General features: G+C 44.6%; 2 protein-coding genes across 8 annotated transcripts in view; one reads left to right on the top strand and one right to left on the bottom strand.

The window, feature by feature from the left end:
• The window catches only part of mre11a (MRE11 homolog A, double strand break repair nuclease), a 94,931-nt gene extending 94,661 nt beyond the window's left edge, over window positions 1-270 (bottom strand). The window contains exon 1 of the mRNA XM_085998770.1: window positions 183-270. The gene's annotated coding sequence lies outside the window, so the exon portion shown is untranslated. The remainder of the gene's footprint in view (window positions 1-182) is intronic.
• Window positions 214-16,762, top strand: ankrd49 (ankyrin repeat domain 49). Of its 7 annotated transcripts, none has more exons than XM_085998778.1 (3): window positions 214-310; window positions 4,613-4,945; window positions 14,411-16,762. In XM_085998778.1, the coding sequence occupies exons 2-3, from the start codon at window positions 4,619-4,621 to the stop codon at window positions 14,873-14,875; spliced, it is 792 nt and encodes a 263-aa protein (XP_085854904.1). In that variant the 5' UTR covers window positions 214-310; window positions 4,613-4,618; the 3' UTR covers window positions 14,876-16,762. The 7 variants fall into 7 exon arrangements, with proteins under 7 accessions (XP_085854904.1, XP_085854903.1, XP_085854901.1 ...); XM_085998777.1 differs by having other exon boundaries at window positions 260-343; XM_085998775.1 differs by having other exon boundaries at window positions 292-409.
• The last annotated feature ends 418 nt before the right edge of the window (window positions 16,763-17,180 follow it).

Here is a 17,180-nt window from a genome sequence, read left to right as displayed (position 1 = left end):
CCCTCACACCTCCCCCCAGCCCGGTCACCGGCCCTCACACCTCCCCCCCAGCCCGGTCACCGGCCCTCACACCTCCCCCCCAGCCAGGTCACCTCCCCCCAGCCCGGTCACCGGCCCTCACACCTCCCCCCAGCCCGGTCACCGGCCCTCACACCTCCCTCCCCCCAAGCCCGGTCACTCACCATCTCACGCTTCTCCCAGACTCGAGCTCAATCTCCGGAGGAGCCGCGCCGTCTCACCTTCCGGCTTAACCCGGAAACACAACCGGCAGAGGAGCCGCGGCCATCGGCGGAGACAGGGCGCAAAGAATGTGAGCAATCGGCGGAGACAGGGCGCAGAGAATGTGAGCAATCGGCGGAGACCGGGCGCAGAGAATGTGAGCAATCGGCGGAGACCGGGCGCAGAGAATGTGAGCAATCGGCGGAGACCGGGCGCAGAGAATGTGAACAATCGGCGGAGACCCGGCGCAGAGAATGTGAACAATCGGCGGAGACAGGACCGGCCCACAGCTGACCTGATTATTAACCAGCAAATCTGTGCCTCCCTCTTTTACAATCAAATTCTCTTCTCGACGACCAGCCACCTCGTCCAACTTTCGCCCTTCCCCAGTCACTTACCCCTTACCTCCAATGCCGTGTAAGGAGCTTATGGATTTTTTCAATTCTTAGATTGTGACTATCCACATGGCTGCCTCGTCTACTTCCTTATGCCAACCCCTCCTTCACACCTGCTACAACCCACTGTAGTTTGTCCTTGTTTCCCTCTACAACCCTACCCTTCTGACCACTCAACTAGCTTTCCTTGCCTAAATGCTTGCTCTCCTGGCCAACCTTCCACCCCTACATAAACTTGAGCTCATCCAATACTCTGCTGCCTGTACCCTAACTGTTCACCCATCACCCCTGTGGTGCTGCCTGTACCCTAACTGTTCACCCATCACCCCTGTGGTGCTGCCTGTACCCTAACTGTTCACCCATCACCCCTGTGGTGCTGCCTGTACCCTAACTGTTCACCCATCACCCCTGTGGTGCTGCCTGTACCCTAACTGTTCACCCACCACCCCTGTGGTGCTGCCTGTACCCTAACTGTTCACCCATCACCCCTGTGCTCGCTGACCTACACCCTAACTGTTCACCCATCACCCCTGTGGTGCTGCCTGTACCCTAACTGTTCACCCATCACCCCTGTGTTGCTGCCTGTACCCTAACTGTTCACCCATCACCCCTGTGCTCGCTGACCTACATTGGCTCCCAGTCCAGCAACGACTCGATTTTAAAATTTTCATCCTTGTTTTCAAACCCCTCCATGGCCTCGCCCCTCCCTATCTCTGTAACCACCTCCAGCCCTACAACCCTCCAGATTCTCTGCGCTCCTCCAGTTCTGGCCTCTTGTGCATCCCTGATTTTCTTTGCTCCACCATTGACAGCCATGCCTTCAGCTGCCATGGCCCTAAGCTCTGGAATTCCCTCCCTAAACCTCTATACGTCTCTCCCCTCCTTTGACCAAGCTTTTGGTCGTCTGTCTTAATATCTCCTGTCTAGTATTTTCAGGGGTGATTTTGCCAATGGGGACTGCTGCGTGTCGGGTTTTAGTCTCGCCTCCATCGACTTGTGGCCAACCCACGCTATTTTCCCTTGATTGACCTTGTTAAGCCCGCCCAGCGAGTGACATCAGCGAGTGACGTTTCATCTGTCAAGAGCTTTTGACAGATGAAATGTCAGCGTTTGACGGCTCTGTGAAGCTGTTAAAACACTGACAATCTGTCCTCTAAGCTGAGCCCTTCCACTCAGGCTCACTTGATCTCTCCTGAGCAGAAAGCAGAAGGCTGCAGCTTTTGACAGTTCAGCGGCCATTCTGCTTTCTGTGCCGGTGAGATGAGGGACTCCCGAGACCTGAAGGGATGAAGCCTGCAGGAAGAGGTAAAGGTAAGTAAAACTTATTAAAACACTTTACACTCCCCTCACACACTCACACACTCACCTCTGCACACATGCACCCATCACTCACCTGCACACCGGACATCTCGACCCCCGCAGACCGATGGCCCGCCTCGCTGACCCTGGCGTGGTTCAGAGCCGTCAGGAAGCCCACACTTCAGGGCTGAAACTAGGGATTCTCAAAAAAACTGCCTGTTAACTACCTGTGGAGGCGGGGGCGGGATGGGTACCCGCCCCCAGATTCTGCCATTTTCCCGGCAGTCCCGCCTCCTTACTCGCCTCCCCAGGGCTGGCAAAATCACCCCCTTAGTGTCAGCCGTGGCTCAGTGAGTAGCACTATCGCCTCTGAGTCAGAAGGATGTGGGTTCAAGTCCCACTCCAGAGACTTGAGCACAAAAATCTAGGCTGACTCTCCAGTGCAATACTGAATGAGTGCTGAACCGTCAGAGGTGCCGTCCATGAGAAAGAGAAATAAAGATGGGAAAGAAAGATTGGATTAAGAGAGAGAGATAAAGAGACAGAAAGGAAAAGGGAAAAATAATTAAACCGTTTTAATTTTAAATTTTCTAAATCTCCAACAACAATTAAAACCAGAAGGAATGAGACTTCACACTTGTAATAGTTAATTTTTAGTGCCAGAGAGTTTGACTGGCAGTAATTAACTCATCGGGGGAGAAATTGGGTGAGTAGCGCCACCTGTTAGCGCCTAAAGAGGCAGTCAGTGGCTGTAGCGCCACTGGCTGCGTCTCCCACGATATTCAGTAGGGGCGCTAATGGTGGCGTTAGGCATTTGCGCTGCGCCGCCACCGATGACGTCATCGGTGTGCGCAGCGCCCCATTCGTGCCCCGTTCGCGATATTTGGTAGCGAACGGCGCTGCTCGCTGCCCGGTTCACGGGGCCTTACTGTGCCGGCAGCGGCGCAAGTTAAGGTGGAGGTGCGGGGCGGCCGCCTTTTCGGTGGCCGTCTGCCAGCACCTCCGTCCCCGACCTCCTAAACAGCCCCCCCGCGGCATTGCCGGCTATTTCCCGAGAGCCCGGCACTTCTCCTTGGTGCCGGGCTCATTTGCCGGCACTCGCGAGCAGGGATCGCGCTGTTGCAGGCACCTCCCCCTTAACAGTGGGAGGAAGGCCTGCAGTACCGCAGCGTGCACACGCTGCGGCACGTTGCGCTGCGATATTCAGTTTCAGCGCCCTAAGAGGGACACGGAGCGCCTCGAGCCGCGCCCCGTGTCCCTCGAACAGCAATGAAACTGAATATCTGACGATCGCTAAAGCCTCGAAAGCTGCGCTAAATCCTGCGCTCAGGCGACTTTTGCGCCACTTTGGCGCCCCAACCCAATTTCTAGGCCACATGTCGTTAAAAGGGTACTTAGATTGAAATGGACAAGACTTAACTTTCTGTGGCGAATTTAGTTCATATCTACAGCACAAATACAGCAACTTCACGCCATTCAATGCATTTGAATGGGGAGCCAGGCAGCGAGATGCCACTTTTGCGAAGCTAATGGCGGAGTGGCAGATCTTGGACAACAACTTTTGGATTTCCACATTTAACCACACATCTACCCTCACCTGAAGTTGCTGTAGCATTCGCATATAAATAATGGCGAACGCGATTAGCTTCACCATTATTTTGACAGCAAATTATGAACCATTGTGCTTCTCCTTCTTGAGTCCTCCTTCCAATCTGTACTGTCCCTCTTATTTTTGATTACTTTTGTCCTTTAATGGCTACTTACAATGCTCTCAAGTTTTTTTTTTCTATAATGCTAAATATTTCTGTGTTTCTCTGTATCTGGTTCTCCTATGTTTGTGTTTTGTTTCCCTCTAATCTCTCGCACCTGAATTTTGACTCTGATCCCCACTCTTAATGCTTCAGCTCTAATATCTCGCTTCCCTAAGTGTCTGTCTTCATTCTCTTTTATTGTAATGTCTCTGCTTTGAGTTGGTGTTGTTTTTGTTTTTCCAGTAAGGGAATGCTGTCGGGAAGGGGTCTTATCACAGTTTCCTTAGTTCTATTAAAGTTGATCCATCACTCCCCCTGGTAACAGCAGATTCTTAATGCTGAGGAGATTAGGATCAATCTCTTTTTATCCTCTCAGGATAGGGAAACTGTTGCACTTTTTGTCTTGGTGTACCACCTCTCCAAAACTACATCACTTAGAGCAGAGGGAAAGGGAAGAAAATACTGAGGTCAGTGACGGGTGTTACTGCTCTATAGGCATATGGTAAGAAAAAAGCTCATTTAGTCCATTCAGTTTGCCTCACTTTTAGTTTTTAATTCAGGACCCACATAGAGCATTTTTACTTGCCTGCTACTGCGTGTTATGCTAATATAGATATCCTTCTATCTGTCTGGGCTGAATCGGAGTGTTGTAACCATTGTTTTACCATTCTCTCCAATAGAGTAGGATTGACACCAAAGATAGAGGACCATTTAGTATTATATGTTGTATTCACCAACAACAACAGCTTGTATTTATATAGTGCCTTTAAAAGTAAAGAAATACGGCCAGACACTTCACAAATAGGTGTAAGGAAATTAATTCTGGGACTGTACTAATTGTGAATTTTGGTACACGATAGATCTTGTTCGGTTGCATTGTTGAATGTGAATTCATATTTTCAAGCTAAATCTCCATTATTTAATTAGGATAATGATGATGTATTTCAGAGGAAGATGAATGGACAAGAGAAAAATAATGCCAAAGTGGAAAAGAAAGGGTCATTTGTTGCAAAGCCTTCAGAAGAAAATCAAACATCTGAAGAAAATGAGAATCCGGAGTGCAACACTGAAGGGCTGGCAGACCTCCTAGACCACTTCAATCAACTGGACTTGTTAGAGACACATGGACACCTGATACCTATGAGAACACATAGCATTTGGCCAGGAGAGTCCGATGAGGAAGAGGAGGAGGCTGAAAGTGATGCTTATTTAAAAAAGAAAGAGATAGAATTGGAAAGTGACCCAGCAAGTCTATTACTTTGGGCGTCTGAGAAAAACCAGGTAGGTCCTAGAGGGGATTGTCCATGACTATTTTCGAAATATTTAAAGAGTCATCAGGTCCAAATACATTAATAACTAGAAATCACTGCATATATTTACAGAAGTTTTTGAAACCAATTCCCTGGACAAGACAGAAGAGCAATCTGTAGCCAGATCTTTGCATATCTTTCACTTCTCCTCCCCATGATGGACTGATAGTAATAAGAATACATCTCTATAGGGGATCACAAATGCAAATGCCTATCACATTTCTGCATCAGTATACTTGCAACTGAAAAACCCAAAATGTTTTTTTTTCCATTTAACAAATTGTTTCAATACTAGAATTATTTTGAGCTATTTAAAAACATTACGGCCCATATTTTCCAATGCCTACGGGTGTGTAAGAGCTGTGTACACACCCGTAGGGGCCTCGCAAGTGCCGATTTCAGGTATGTGAAGTGCATGCGCTGAAAACTGGCACTTCCGATCTGTTAAGAATCCTCTTGACAGATCCTCTGCCTGCCCTGGAAAAGGGCCTCTGCGGGCAGAGTGTTCCGCTTTCTGCAGAACCTCCACCCGCCGAAAACCTTTAAAATTCTTACGCCTGGTAAAAGCAGGCGTAAGGCCTGCTTTTACCAGCATAAGAGTTTAAAAAAGTAATTTTCACTCATTTATAATTTTAAAATACTTTTTAAAAAGGTAAGTTTATTTTTAGCCCCGGTAAAAAACTTTAATTTTTAAAAAAAATTAAATTTGTTTAAAATATTTAATTTAATGTAATTTTAACTAATTTTAAAAATGTGATTTAAAAAAAAAATTATTTAATGTTTTAGTGTGTTTTTTGAGTTATCCCCATTCATACTTTTGACAGGTCTAAGCTGAGTGACCTGTCAAAAGTATGAAAGGGGATTCCCTTCTTCCATTGGTTCCCCATGGCCCATGCGATCCCAGGGACGCTTGCGAACCGCATACGTCCCTGGGATACCTGGGCCTTTGCGCGCGTGCAGCAGAAGAGGCCCAGGAGCGGAAATGTCCGGACCTCTGGCATCCTCAGGTAAGGGCGTAGATTTTTTCCAGATCGGAGGCATCTGATCGGAAAATACGGGCCAATGACATTTTAGTTCTAAAAATTGTATTTTTAAACAGTTTTAATAGTTTCTTAATAGCTCAGTGGGCAAATGCACCATGTGGTCTAATGGTCAGTTACAGTATACAGAGCAGGAATATCCTAGGTTCCATCCCACCCAAGGCTGAGTTACATGGGGCCAGATTTTGCCGCAGCAGGGCATCCAACTGTGCCTGTCATTAGTTAGATTGCCCCCGCACCCTGCAGATCAAAAAAAAATTGCCCATTAACTTTCTTAAAGTGCAAGCTGATAATGGCACAGTGAGGGAAACAGGCCATCTGAGTGAACAAAGACAGAAAGGCAAAGTAAGATTTTTTTTTTAAATGACATTTATAAAAACTTCTAAAGGAATGAGATCCACACATATTTTGGTGCCAGAGAGTTTGATTGACAGTCCCACATTTTCCGGCAAAATAACAATGAGGCTAATGGCACTCGCCGTTATTTATGCATAAATGGTATAGCAACTTCAGGCAAGTGACAGATGCGTGGTTATCACATCGTTAAGAGTGCTTAAGCTTGTAATTACCAGCCCTAAATATCTGCGGCAGGTTTAGTTTGTATCTACCGTTCAAATACAACAACTTTATGACATTCAATGCGTGTCAATACTAAGGAAGACAGCAAAATGTTATTTTCATGAAGCTAACAGTGGAGCGGCGCAACGTTTGGACATTAGCATTTAACCACGCATCTGTCACTTGCCTGAAGTTGCTATACCATTTATGCATAAATAACGGCGAGTGCCATTAGCCTCATTGTTATTTTGCTGGAAAATCTGGGACAGCAATAGAATGCTAGAATTGGCCAAGAAAGTGGGACAACATAAATTAGGGTTCTCCGTTCTTATCGTTATCCCGTAAGCCTTGCCAGGAGGGTGTATGTGTGGATATTAAGGATCAGGCTTAGCCATGGTGTTCACAGGGAATAGCCTGCCAATATTCCTTGTGGGAGAATTTCTACAGAGTTCTCCCAATCTCCCGCTGTAACTTTTGTGGACGATCAGCAGCAAACCTGGTAAAACCCTCACTGAAACTTCAGATGAATACCTAGGCTCTAAAGGTATGGAAGGGTACTCCAGTACGTCACTGCCTTCTGGAGAGGAGCAGATGAGAGAAAAGAAAGGAAAATACAGTTTTAATGGGAGAAAATTCATGAATGTTAGGAAACAATAGTTTACCTGTACCATGCTTTAAACTGATGTATGCTTACCATTCCCTTTGCACAAAATTTCTGTGTCACGCTTTGAAGAGCTTAATATTCCCATGATGATTATCTAAATGCATAAAAATAAATTATTCTTTTTTAAATGGATAGTTTACTGAATTGAATCTAACTTTTTATTTCTGTGCTGCTCACAGTGGAGTCTTAAAAAATCCTCATGCTGTACATTAAAGACAGAGACTGTATCCATTCTTTTGTTCAGCAGAGTGTTTATTTAGATTTTGAAGAGTAGAATAAAAATCAGTATAACTTGTCTCAAGGTCTTTACTAGGGTGTTTGTTACAACACATTATCCTATTGGGAGAAGTGAAACCAGCTGCTGGTAGAAGTGCTTGCCAGTCATTCGGTCCACCAGCTTCTTTCCCATCTGGAGGGAGAAGGTGTATGGTGAAACAGCTACAAGAGGAGAAGTAACAAGTGGGGAGGAGATTTGAATAAAGAATGCGAATCAGCACTTGGTAGTTTACCACAAAAGAAATCAAACTACCTTGGACACAAGTTAAGCACAGAAGGAGCTTACCTGTAAAACATTGTGGCCTAGAAATTCAGTGCCCTTAGCGCCGATTTTGCGGCGCTAGAGGGCCTAGCGCTGCAATTGGCGCCGGCGCCGAAATTGCCTGGGGCCCTTCCGCCGCGGTAGACCGGTAGCGCTGCGCCGGCACCGATGACGTCATCGGTGTGCGCAGCGTCCCGGTTGCCATGCCGACGGGCCCCAGCGCCGAAATTCAGTTGCGGCCGCCTCGCCCGTGGCAGCCGCAACTAAGACTCTGGCAACAGAGTCTTACATGACTTTGCGCCGGCGCATTAAAGGCCCCGCGGCGGCCGGCCGCTTTCCCGCCGGCCGCCTGGCCGCAGCTCCCTCCCCGGACTTCCCCCCCCCCCCCCCCCGGAACAGAAGCAAGCCCGGCACTTGTCCGAGGTGCCGGGCTCATTTTTAAAAAGATTTTCGCGGGCCGCGGCCGGGTGCAGGCAGCTCCTCCTTAAGGGAAGGAGGAGGCCTGCACTTCCCGAACCTGCCGCACCGCAGCGGGCGCCGCAGCGCCGGAATAGCGCCGAAATTCAGCGCGTTGCGCCAGTTTTCAGGCGCAAACAGCTCTCAGCAGCGCCGGCAGCCGTTTGGGCGCAGAACTATTGAATTTTGGGCCCGACCAGCGCGACTTAGCTCCGGCACTAACTTCCGGCGCTAAAGCCCTGGCTGCGCCAAAACTCAATTTCTAGGCCTGTGTATGTACACGTGCTAGCTCTTCAACTGAAATGATCTACTCTTGTCCCAGTTCCCTGCCCTTTACCCCCATATCCTTTTATTTTCTTCCTTTAAAAATATTTTTCCAATTCCTTTTTAAGTGATGTTATAGTCTCTGCCTCAATAGCCACTTGTGGAAAAGGATTCTATGTTCCAATAACTTCCTTTTTTTGTAAAAAAAAAATGTTGTTTCTCCTCTTCTAATGATAATCCTCAGTCTATACCCCCTTGTTACCATTTCGGCATCCAATGGAAACAGTATTTCACTATTAACTCTCTCAAAACTTTCTATAATTTTGAAAACTGCTCTTATTTGTTCATATCAGTAGTAGGGAAAATGCTAGAATCTATTATTAAGGACACTTAGAAAATAATAATAGGATTAGGCAGAGTCAACACGGATTTATGAAAGGGAAATCGTGTTTGACGAATCTGTTAAGAGTTTTTTGAGGTTGTAGCAGAATAGATAAGGGTGAACCAGTGGATGTGGTGTATTTGGGATTTTCAGAAGGCATTCGATAAGGTGCCACACAAGGGGTTATTAAACAAAATTAGGGCTCATGGGATTGGGGGTAATATACTAGCGTGGACTGAGGATTGGTTAATGGACAGAAAGCACAGAGTAGGAATAAATGGGTCATTTTCGGGTTGGCAGGCTGTAACTAGTGGGGTACAGCAAGGATTAGTGCTTGGGCCTCAACTATTCACAATCTACATCAATGATTTGGATGAGGGGACCAAATGTAATATATCCAATTTTGCTGATGATACAAAGCTGGGTGGGAATGTAAGTTGTGAGGAGGATGCAAAGAGACTTCAAGGGGATATAGACAAGCTAAGTGAGTGGGCAAGAACATGGCAAATGGAATATAATGTGGAGAAATCTGAAGTTATCCACTTTGGTAGGAAAAATAGAAAAGCAGAGTATTTTTTAAATGGTGAGAGATTGGGAAATGTTGGTGTTCAGAGGGACCTGGGTGTCCTTGTACACGAATTACTGAAAGTTAACATATAGGTACAGTAAGCAATTAGGAAAGCAAATGGTATGTTGGCCTTTATTGCAAGAGGATTTGAGTATAACTATTTTGGTGCAACCAATAACCAAATAAACTGTAACAACAAAACCATTAAATGAAACTTAACAACTTAAATTAAAATTTGGTTGCCGGGGGTGATGATGCACTCTAGTCCCTGTGGTGCCCACCGGTCGCGGAAGGCCTTGAGCTTGCCTGCGGACAGTGCGTGCTCCATCTCCAGGGCCACGCGGACATGGCCACGGAAGAGAGGCAGACAGTCGGACCGAACGACCCCCTCGACCACCCGCTGCCTGGACCAGTTGATGGCCACTTTGGCCAGGCCCAGGAGCAGCCCTACAAGGAGGGGAACATAGGGTCTGATGAAAGGGTGGAACTGAAAGAAATCAGTATTTGTAGGGAAATGGTGTTAGGAAAATTGATGGGACTGAAGGCCGATAAATCCCCTGGGCCTGATAATCTACATCCTAGGGTACTTAAGGAAGTGGCCCTAGAAATAGTAGATGCATTGCTGGTCATCTTCCGGAAATCGATAGACTCTGGAACAGTACCCATGGATTGGAGGGTAGCTAATGTTACCCCACTATTCAAAAAAGGTGATAGAGAAAAAGCAGGGAATTATAGACCAGTAAGCCTGACATCGGTAGTGGGGAAAATGCTAAGAGTCCATTATAAAAGATGTAATAGCAGAGCACTTGGAAAGCAGTGACGGGATCGGACAAAGTCAACATGGATTTACAAAAGGTAAATCATGCTTAACTAATCTACTGGAATTTTTTGAGGATGTAACTGGTAAAATAGATAAGGGAGAACCAGTGGATGTGGTGTATTTGGACTTTCAGAAGGCTTTCGATAAGGTCCCGCATAAGAGATTAGCGTGCAAAATTAAGGCACATGGGATTGGGGGCAAGGTATTGACTTGGATAGAGAACTGGTTGGCGGATAGAAAGCAAAGAGTTGGAATAAACGGGTCGTTTTCCGAGTGGCAGGCAGTGACTAGTGGGGTACCGCAAGGGTCGGTCCTAGGACCCCAGCTGTTCACAATATATATTAATGATCTGGACGAGGGAATTGGATGTAATATCTCCAAATTTGCAGACGACACAAAGCTGGGTGGGAGGGTATGCTGTGAGGAGGATGTCGTGAAACTCCAGTACGATTTGGACAGGTTGGGTGATTGGGCAGAAACATGGCAAATGCACTATAATGTGGATAAATGTGAGGTTATCCACTTTGGTGGCAAAAACAGGAAGGCAGATTATTATTTGAATGGCAATAGATTGGGAGAAGGGGAAGTGCAAAGAGACCTGGGTGTTCTTGTGCACCAGTCGCTGAAGGTAAGCATGCAGGTGCAGCAGGCGGTTAAGAAGGCAAATGGTATGTTGGCCTTCGTAGCAAGAGGGTTCGAGTACAGGAACAAGGATGTCTTGCTGCAATTGTACAGGGCCTTGGTGAGACCGCACCTTGAGTATTGTGTGCAGTTTTGGTCGCCTTATCTGAGGAAGGATGTTCTTGCCATGGAGGGAGTGCAGCGAAGATTCACCAGGCTGATACCTGGGATGGCAGGAATGACGTATGAGGAGAGATTGTGTCGATTGGGCTTATACTCACTGGAGTTTAGAAGATTGAGAGGGGATCTCATCGAAACCTATAAAATTCTGTCAGGCCTGGACAGACTAGATGCAGGAAGGGTGTTTCCGATGGCCGGGGAGTCCAGAACCAGGAGTCATAGTCTAAGGATAAGGGGTAAGCCATTTAGGACTGAGATGAGGAGGAATTTCTTCACCCAGAGAGTGGTGAACCTGTGGAATTCTCTGCCACAGAGGGCGGTGGAGGCCAGTTCATTAAATATATTCAAGAAGGAGTTGGATATATTTCTTAAGGCTAAAGGGATCAAGGGATATGGGGAGAAGGCAGGGACAGGGTACTGAATTTGGATGATCAGCCATGATCTCATTGAATGGCGGAGCAGGCTCGAGGGGCTGAATGGCCTACTCCTGCTCCTATCTTCTATGTTTCTATGTCCCCTGACCTGCCAGCTCCCCTCCGCACCGGGTGACCAAAGATCAGGAGCATGGGGCTGAAGTGCAAAAATCAGGATTTGAGTATAAGAGTAAAGACGTCTCACTGCAGTTATATAGGGCCCTGGTGAGACCACACCTGGAGTATTGTGTACTGGTCTCCTTACCTAAGGAAGGATATACTTGCCATAGAGGGAGTGCAACGAAGGTTCACCAGACTGATTCCTGGGATGGGGGGATTGTCTATGAGGAGAGATTGAGTAGACGAGGTCTATATTCTCTAGAGTTTAGAAGAATGAGAGGTGATCTCATTGAAACATACAAAATTCTTACAGGGCTTGACAGGGTAGATACAGGGAGGATGTTTCTCCTGGCTGGGGAGTCTGGAACCAGGGGTCACAGTCTCAGAATAAGAGGTCGGCCATTTAGGACTGAGATGAGAAGAAATTTCTTCACTCAGAGTGTTGTGAATCTTTGGAATTCTCTACCCCAGAGGGCTGTGGAGGCTCAGTCATTGAGTATATTCAAGACAGAGATCGATAGATTTTTGGATATTCAGGGAATCAAGGGATATGGGGATAGTGCAGGAAAGTGGAGATGAGGTAGAAGATCAGCCATGATCTTATTGAATGGCAGAACAGGCTCGAAGGGCCAAATGGCCTCCTCCTGCTCCTATTTCTTATATGTTCATATAACAACAATGACTACACTTCAAAAGCACTTAATTGGTTGTGAAATACTTTAGGACTTACTGAGGATGTACGTTCTTTTTTTCTTTCTTAGTTTCCCATCCTTAACCTGCTCTGTTCCAGTTTAAAAGATAAAGTCCAATTTTCCAACCTTTCTTTATAACTATAATAATCTCTCATTCTTGTTATTATTCTAGTGAAACTTCACTTTACCCTTTATATGAATCTGTTACTCTTCCTATAATGCGATGCCCAAAATGACATGCAGTACTCCAACTGTGGCCGAACCAATGCCTTGTACAAATTCAGTGTCACGTACTTGTTTTTGATTCAGTGCCCCTTTGAATAAAACATAGAATCTCATTTGCATTTTAATGACTTTTTCTAACTGCACTCCCACCTTTAGATTATAAATCTGCACCGCTAGATCTATCTGTTCTTCCACTCTTAAGGATCTTACTAATTTAGAGTATATTTGCTTCTTTATTCTAATGTGCACTACTTCATATTTGTCTAGATTGAACTGCCTCTTCCACACATCCGCCTACTCCACTAACTACATCCTCCTGTAATCTGCATTATTTGGATGATCAGCCATGATTGCATTGAATGGCGGAGCAGGCTCGAGGGACCGAATGGCCTACTCCTGCTCCTATCTTCTATGTTTCTATTCCTTACAGTGTACCATGCCCTGTAATTTGTTATCTCCAACAAACTTCAAAATTGTTCCTCTTGCTGTTATGTCCATATCATTTATACAAATAGAACACCAGGCCTCAGTGCAAATCCCTGGGGCACACCATTATTGATATCCTGCCAATCTGAAATCCAAAAAGTATCGATGTAGGCATAACTCTCTTAATAATTTATTTTTCTGTTGTTCCTTGTTGCAGTCACACATTCATTTTTGAGTGCAGCATGGGGTAAAAAATTAGCAATTGCAACTTATAAAGTATTTACATTCAGGAAGGCAGTTTAAAAGGCTGTTGTCAATAGCTGTAAATGTTCCTGTATTCTATGATGTGCCAGATGGCTTCATTAATCAAAGAATGTGCTGCTTTCATTAATAAGCAACAAATAAGCCCTTACTAATGTACACCCACTGTTATACAGTCATGAGTATTCACCTAAACACCAAAACTTATACAACAACAGAAAATGCTGCAAACACTCAGCAGGTCAGGCAGCATCGTGGAGCGAGAAACAGAGTTAATGTTTCAGGTCGATGACCTTTCATCAGAACTGGAAAAAGTTAGAGATGTAACAGGTTTTAAGCAGGTACAGAGGCAGGGAAAGGGGGGAGGGGAGGAGAGGAAAGAACAAAAGGAAAGGTCTGGGATAGGGTGGAAGGCAGGAGAGAGTAAATGACAAAAGGGATGATGGTGCAAGGCAAAAGGAGATGGTAATGGGACAAGTTAAGAAACAAAAGATGACTCTAGATGAGGTGTAAATGGCAATGGCAGAATCATCAACAGCTGCCATGTGAGAGAAAATCTCCATTTGCCTTGCCCCATCATCCCTTTTGTCTTTTAATCTCTCCTGCCTTCCATCCTTTCACAGACCTTCCCTTTGTTCTTTCCTTCCCTCCTCCCTTTCCCTGCCCCACACTTGCTTAAAAATCTGTTACTTCTCCAACTTTTTCCATTTATGACGAAGGGTCATCGACCTGAAACATTAACTCTGTTTCTCTCTCTATGATGTTGCCTGACCTGCTGAGTGTTTCCAGCATTTTCTGTTGTTGTTCCTTTAGACCCATCTTTCGTTTCTTTACATGTCCCATTACCACACCCTTTTGCCTTGCAGCATCATCCCTTTTGTCATTTACTCTCTCCTGCCTTCCACCCTATCACAGACCTTCCCTTTTGTTCTTTCCTCTTCTCCCCTCCCCCCTTTCCCTGCCTCTGTACTTGCTTAAAATCTGTTACATCTTTAACTTTTTCCAGTTCTGACGAAAGGTCATCAACCTGAAACCTTAACTCTGTTCCTCTCTCCACAGATGCTGCCTGACCTCCTGAGTGTTTCCAGTATTTTCTGTTGTTTCAGATTTGCAGTATTTTCCTATTATACCAAACCTTATAGTTGTTTATTAATGGGTGCAATAACAAATGTTAAAATCGTTTTGTTTTCTTGTTATCTTCATTGTAGGTTTCAATAGTAAGCAGACTTCTCTCTGAAAATCCAAGTCTAGTTAACGTTAAAGATGATGACCACTACACACCACTTCACAGGGCTGCCTACAATGGTCATATAGAGGTTGTTCGGAAGCTGATAGCTCACGGAGCAGATGTGCATGCTCGTACTGTCGACGGCTGGACACCTTTGCACAGTGCTTGTAAATGGAACAATGCAGCAATAGCTTCATTTCTTCTACAGCATGAAGCAGACATCAATGCCCAGACCAATGGTTTGCAGACTGCATTGCATCTTGCTTCAGGAAGTAAAGGCACCAAGGAAACCATTGAGTTGTTGTTAATGAATCGCTACATCAATTCAGATCTAAAAAATAACTTGGGTGAGACAGCATATGATATTGCTTGGAGAACAAACATTTACTATTACCTCTTTGAAATTACAGAACACTGCACAAATTCTGCACCTGAGGCACAATGATCCAATTTAATGTACACCCACCATTATACAGTCATATGAGCATTCACCTAAACACAAAACTAAAAACTTAGTTGTTTATTAATGGGTGGAAAACATACTTGGTTTAGAAATTAGGGATACATACTGAAGCTTAAAGAAAGCAGTATGTCTGCATCAGTGTTTGTTAGTACTAAAACAGCCAATTTTGTGATTTACAAAAATTGCTTATGCTAATCTATTTTTAGAGTGAGCCCAGACCAGTTTTGGTGAAAGATTACAAATATCCTTTTTTTCCCCATCAGTGTTACCATTTTTTGTTGTGATGGGTTGAGGTAAATGCAGCCAAATGTTTTCTAACATTTACAATCTTACTCCATTTCTCAGGGATAGAGGAAAGGGAGAGACTGTAACGGTTGCTGGTGTGGGAACCAAACAATGTTCACACTGGTGCTCTTTAGAAGTTGTGGTTGACAAATATCGCCTGTCACAACCTCCAGGCTTCTCAAAGCACTTTACAGCCAATGTAATACTTCTGAAGTGTAGTCACTGTTGTAAGGTAGAGAAATAAATTGAATGTTAACAGCTATCTGCCATAATTTGGATAATCCTAAATCTCTGTCATCTTTGATCAGGAAGGCTCCTTTAAAAATGTAACGCTGTTTTTTGGTGCATTTAACCAGATTTGTTTGAAAAATCTAGCATGAATTTAATAAGTGTATTTTCTCAAGCTGAAAATCAAAATTGTCACTGGATATCAGAAGGTCAATAGCAAAGTTTCATTAATAAAACTGATAACTTGCACTCCCCCCCGCCCACCCCCCCCCCCCACCACTCCTATAATCAATGTGTTCAAAAACGCAACTGAAGACACAAGTGTCTCTGAAAAATAAAATAAAATTCGTTCCTGGACCTTGATTTGAAGATTTCTTTTTGCCAAGTTGTTTAGAGCAGCAGTGACAGACCCACAACAGTTACTGCAACATCATTTTCCAGCTGGCATATGTACATTATGTGGAAATATCTTCCCTAACTTCAGTTTTTCTTCAGCCTTCGTAAATGCAACCAAAACCTAACCGCTTTAAGTACCTGCAGATGAAACATTAAAAAGTGATCGGCTAAAGCAGCATATTACCCTTATGTTACTTATTTAGATTTTTTATTAGCACAAATAGTGCTCGACTAGAGAGTTCCATACAGGATCAAATATGATGGGTACAAATTCGAGTTTCCTGCACGGATAAAAACTCATAACATATTGCCTATTATATTTCATCTGTATTACAACACGTCATGTATGTCCTGCTGCAGTAGTTTATACATAGCAGGTCTTCCATTTTGTTGAGACAACTGCCCACAGCAACTGACGCTTAGTTCATATAGTCAGCAGCAGAACATCTGTAGCTCAGTGGGGAACCTGACCCTTGTCCATGATAAAATCTTTCTTGCTTCATGATCAAATACAGTACCGGGACATTATGCTCATTATACATCATCCTGTGCGCTACTCTTCAGTCAAACACTATTTGTAAATTTACAAACTGCCCATATGCTCTATTCCACTCTGAATATATGTTTGTAGCATTTTCTGCAATTTTAGTCTGAGTTTGTCACTGTTCACAACAGTCCATTGTTGCAATGATATAATTAAGCTTTCAGGAGCCATAGACCATTCAGTTTGCATGCTGCTAGAACATGATAAACTGGAATTTATTTAGTGTATGGAGTCAGCTTCAATTTCAGACTAAGTGCTGTGAAAGCATTATTAATTTGCACATCTAAGTGCTGCTTGGAGAAATAATGCAGAAGTATTAAACTACTGGTGGTGCTGCCATGCACTTTGAAATATCTGTGAAATACTGTACTCTTCTCTGTCATATCCTACATCATAAAGGCATTTGGCCGTCAAAACAGACTATTTTCCTAATCATTTTACGAGCAAAAAAAAGGTCTGCACCGTATTTCACGGTTACAATTGATGTAATACATTTTTTGTCAAGAGGTTAAAGCTGCATAATGTATTTATTATGAATTCAGCTATATATTGGAAGAGAGGAGAGTGGGACATATAAGGGGAGGGGGGCGGCGGAGGAGTGGGACATGTTAGAAACATAGAAGATAGGAGCAGGAGTAGGCCATTCAACCCCTCGAGCCTGCTCCGCCATTCAATGAGATCATGGCTGATCATCCAAACTCAGTACCTTGTCCCTGCCTTCTCCCCATATCCCTTGATCCCTTTAGCCTTAAGAAATATATCTAACTCCTTCTTGAATATATTTAATGAATTGGCCTCAACTGCCTTCTCTGGTAGAGAATTCCACAGGTTCAC

The sequence above is a fragment of the Somniosus microcephalus genome, chromosome 10 (assembly GCF_052327205.1).
Source record: "Somniosus microcephalus isolate GS21.2 chromosome 10, FLI_Smic_1.0, whole genome shotgun sequence".
In the NCBI taxonomy this organism is placed as follows: domain Eukaryota; kingdom Metazoa; phylum Chordata; class Chondrichthyes; order Squaliformes; family Somniosidae; genus Somniosus; species Somniosus microcephalus.
Note: the sequence above shows the minus strand (reverse complement) of the source record. Positions and strands in the feature narration are given on the sequence as shown.

Bases quoted from the DNA above. Each gene is read 5' to 3' on its own strand.
- ankrd49 (XM_085998778.1), top strand. From the start codon at position 4,619: ATGAATGGACAAGAGAAAAATAATGCCAAAGTGGAAAAGAAAGGGTCA. The intron at 4,946-14,410 runs GTAGGTCCTAGA...TCTTCATTGTAG, and splicing joins GGGCGTCTGAGAAAAACCAG to GTTTCAATAGTAAGCAGACT.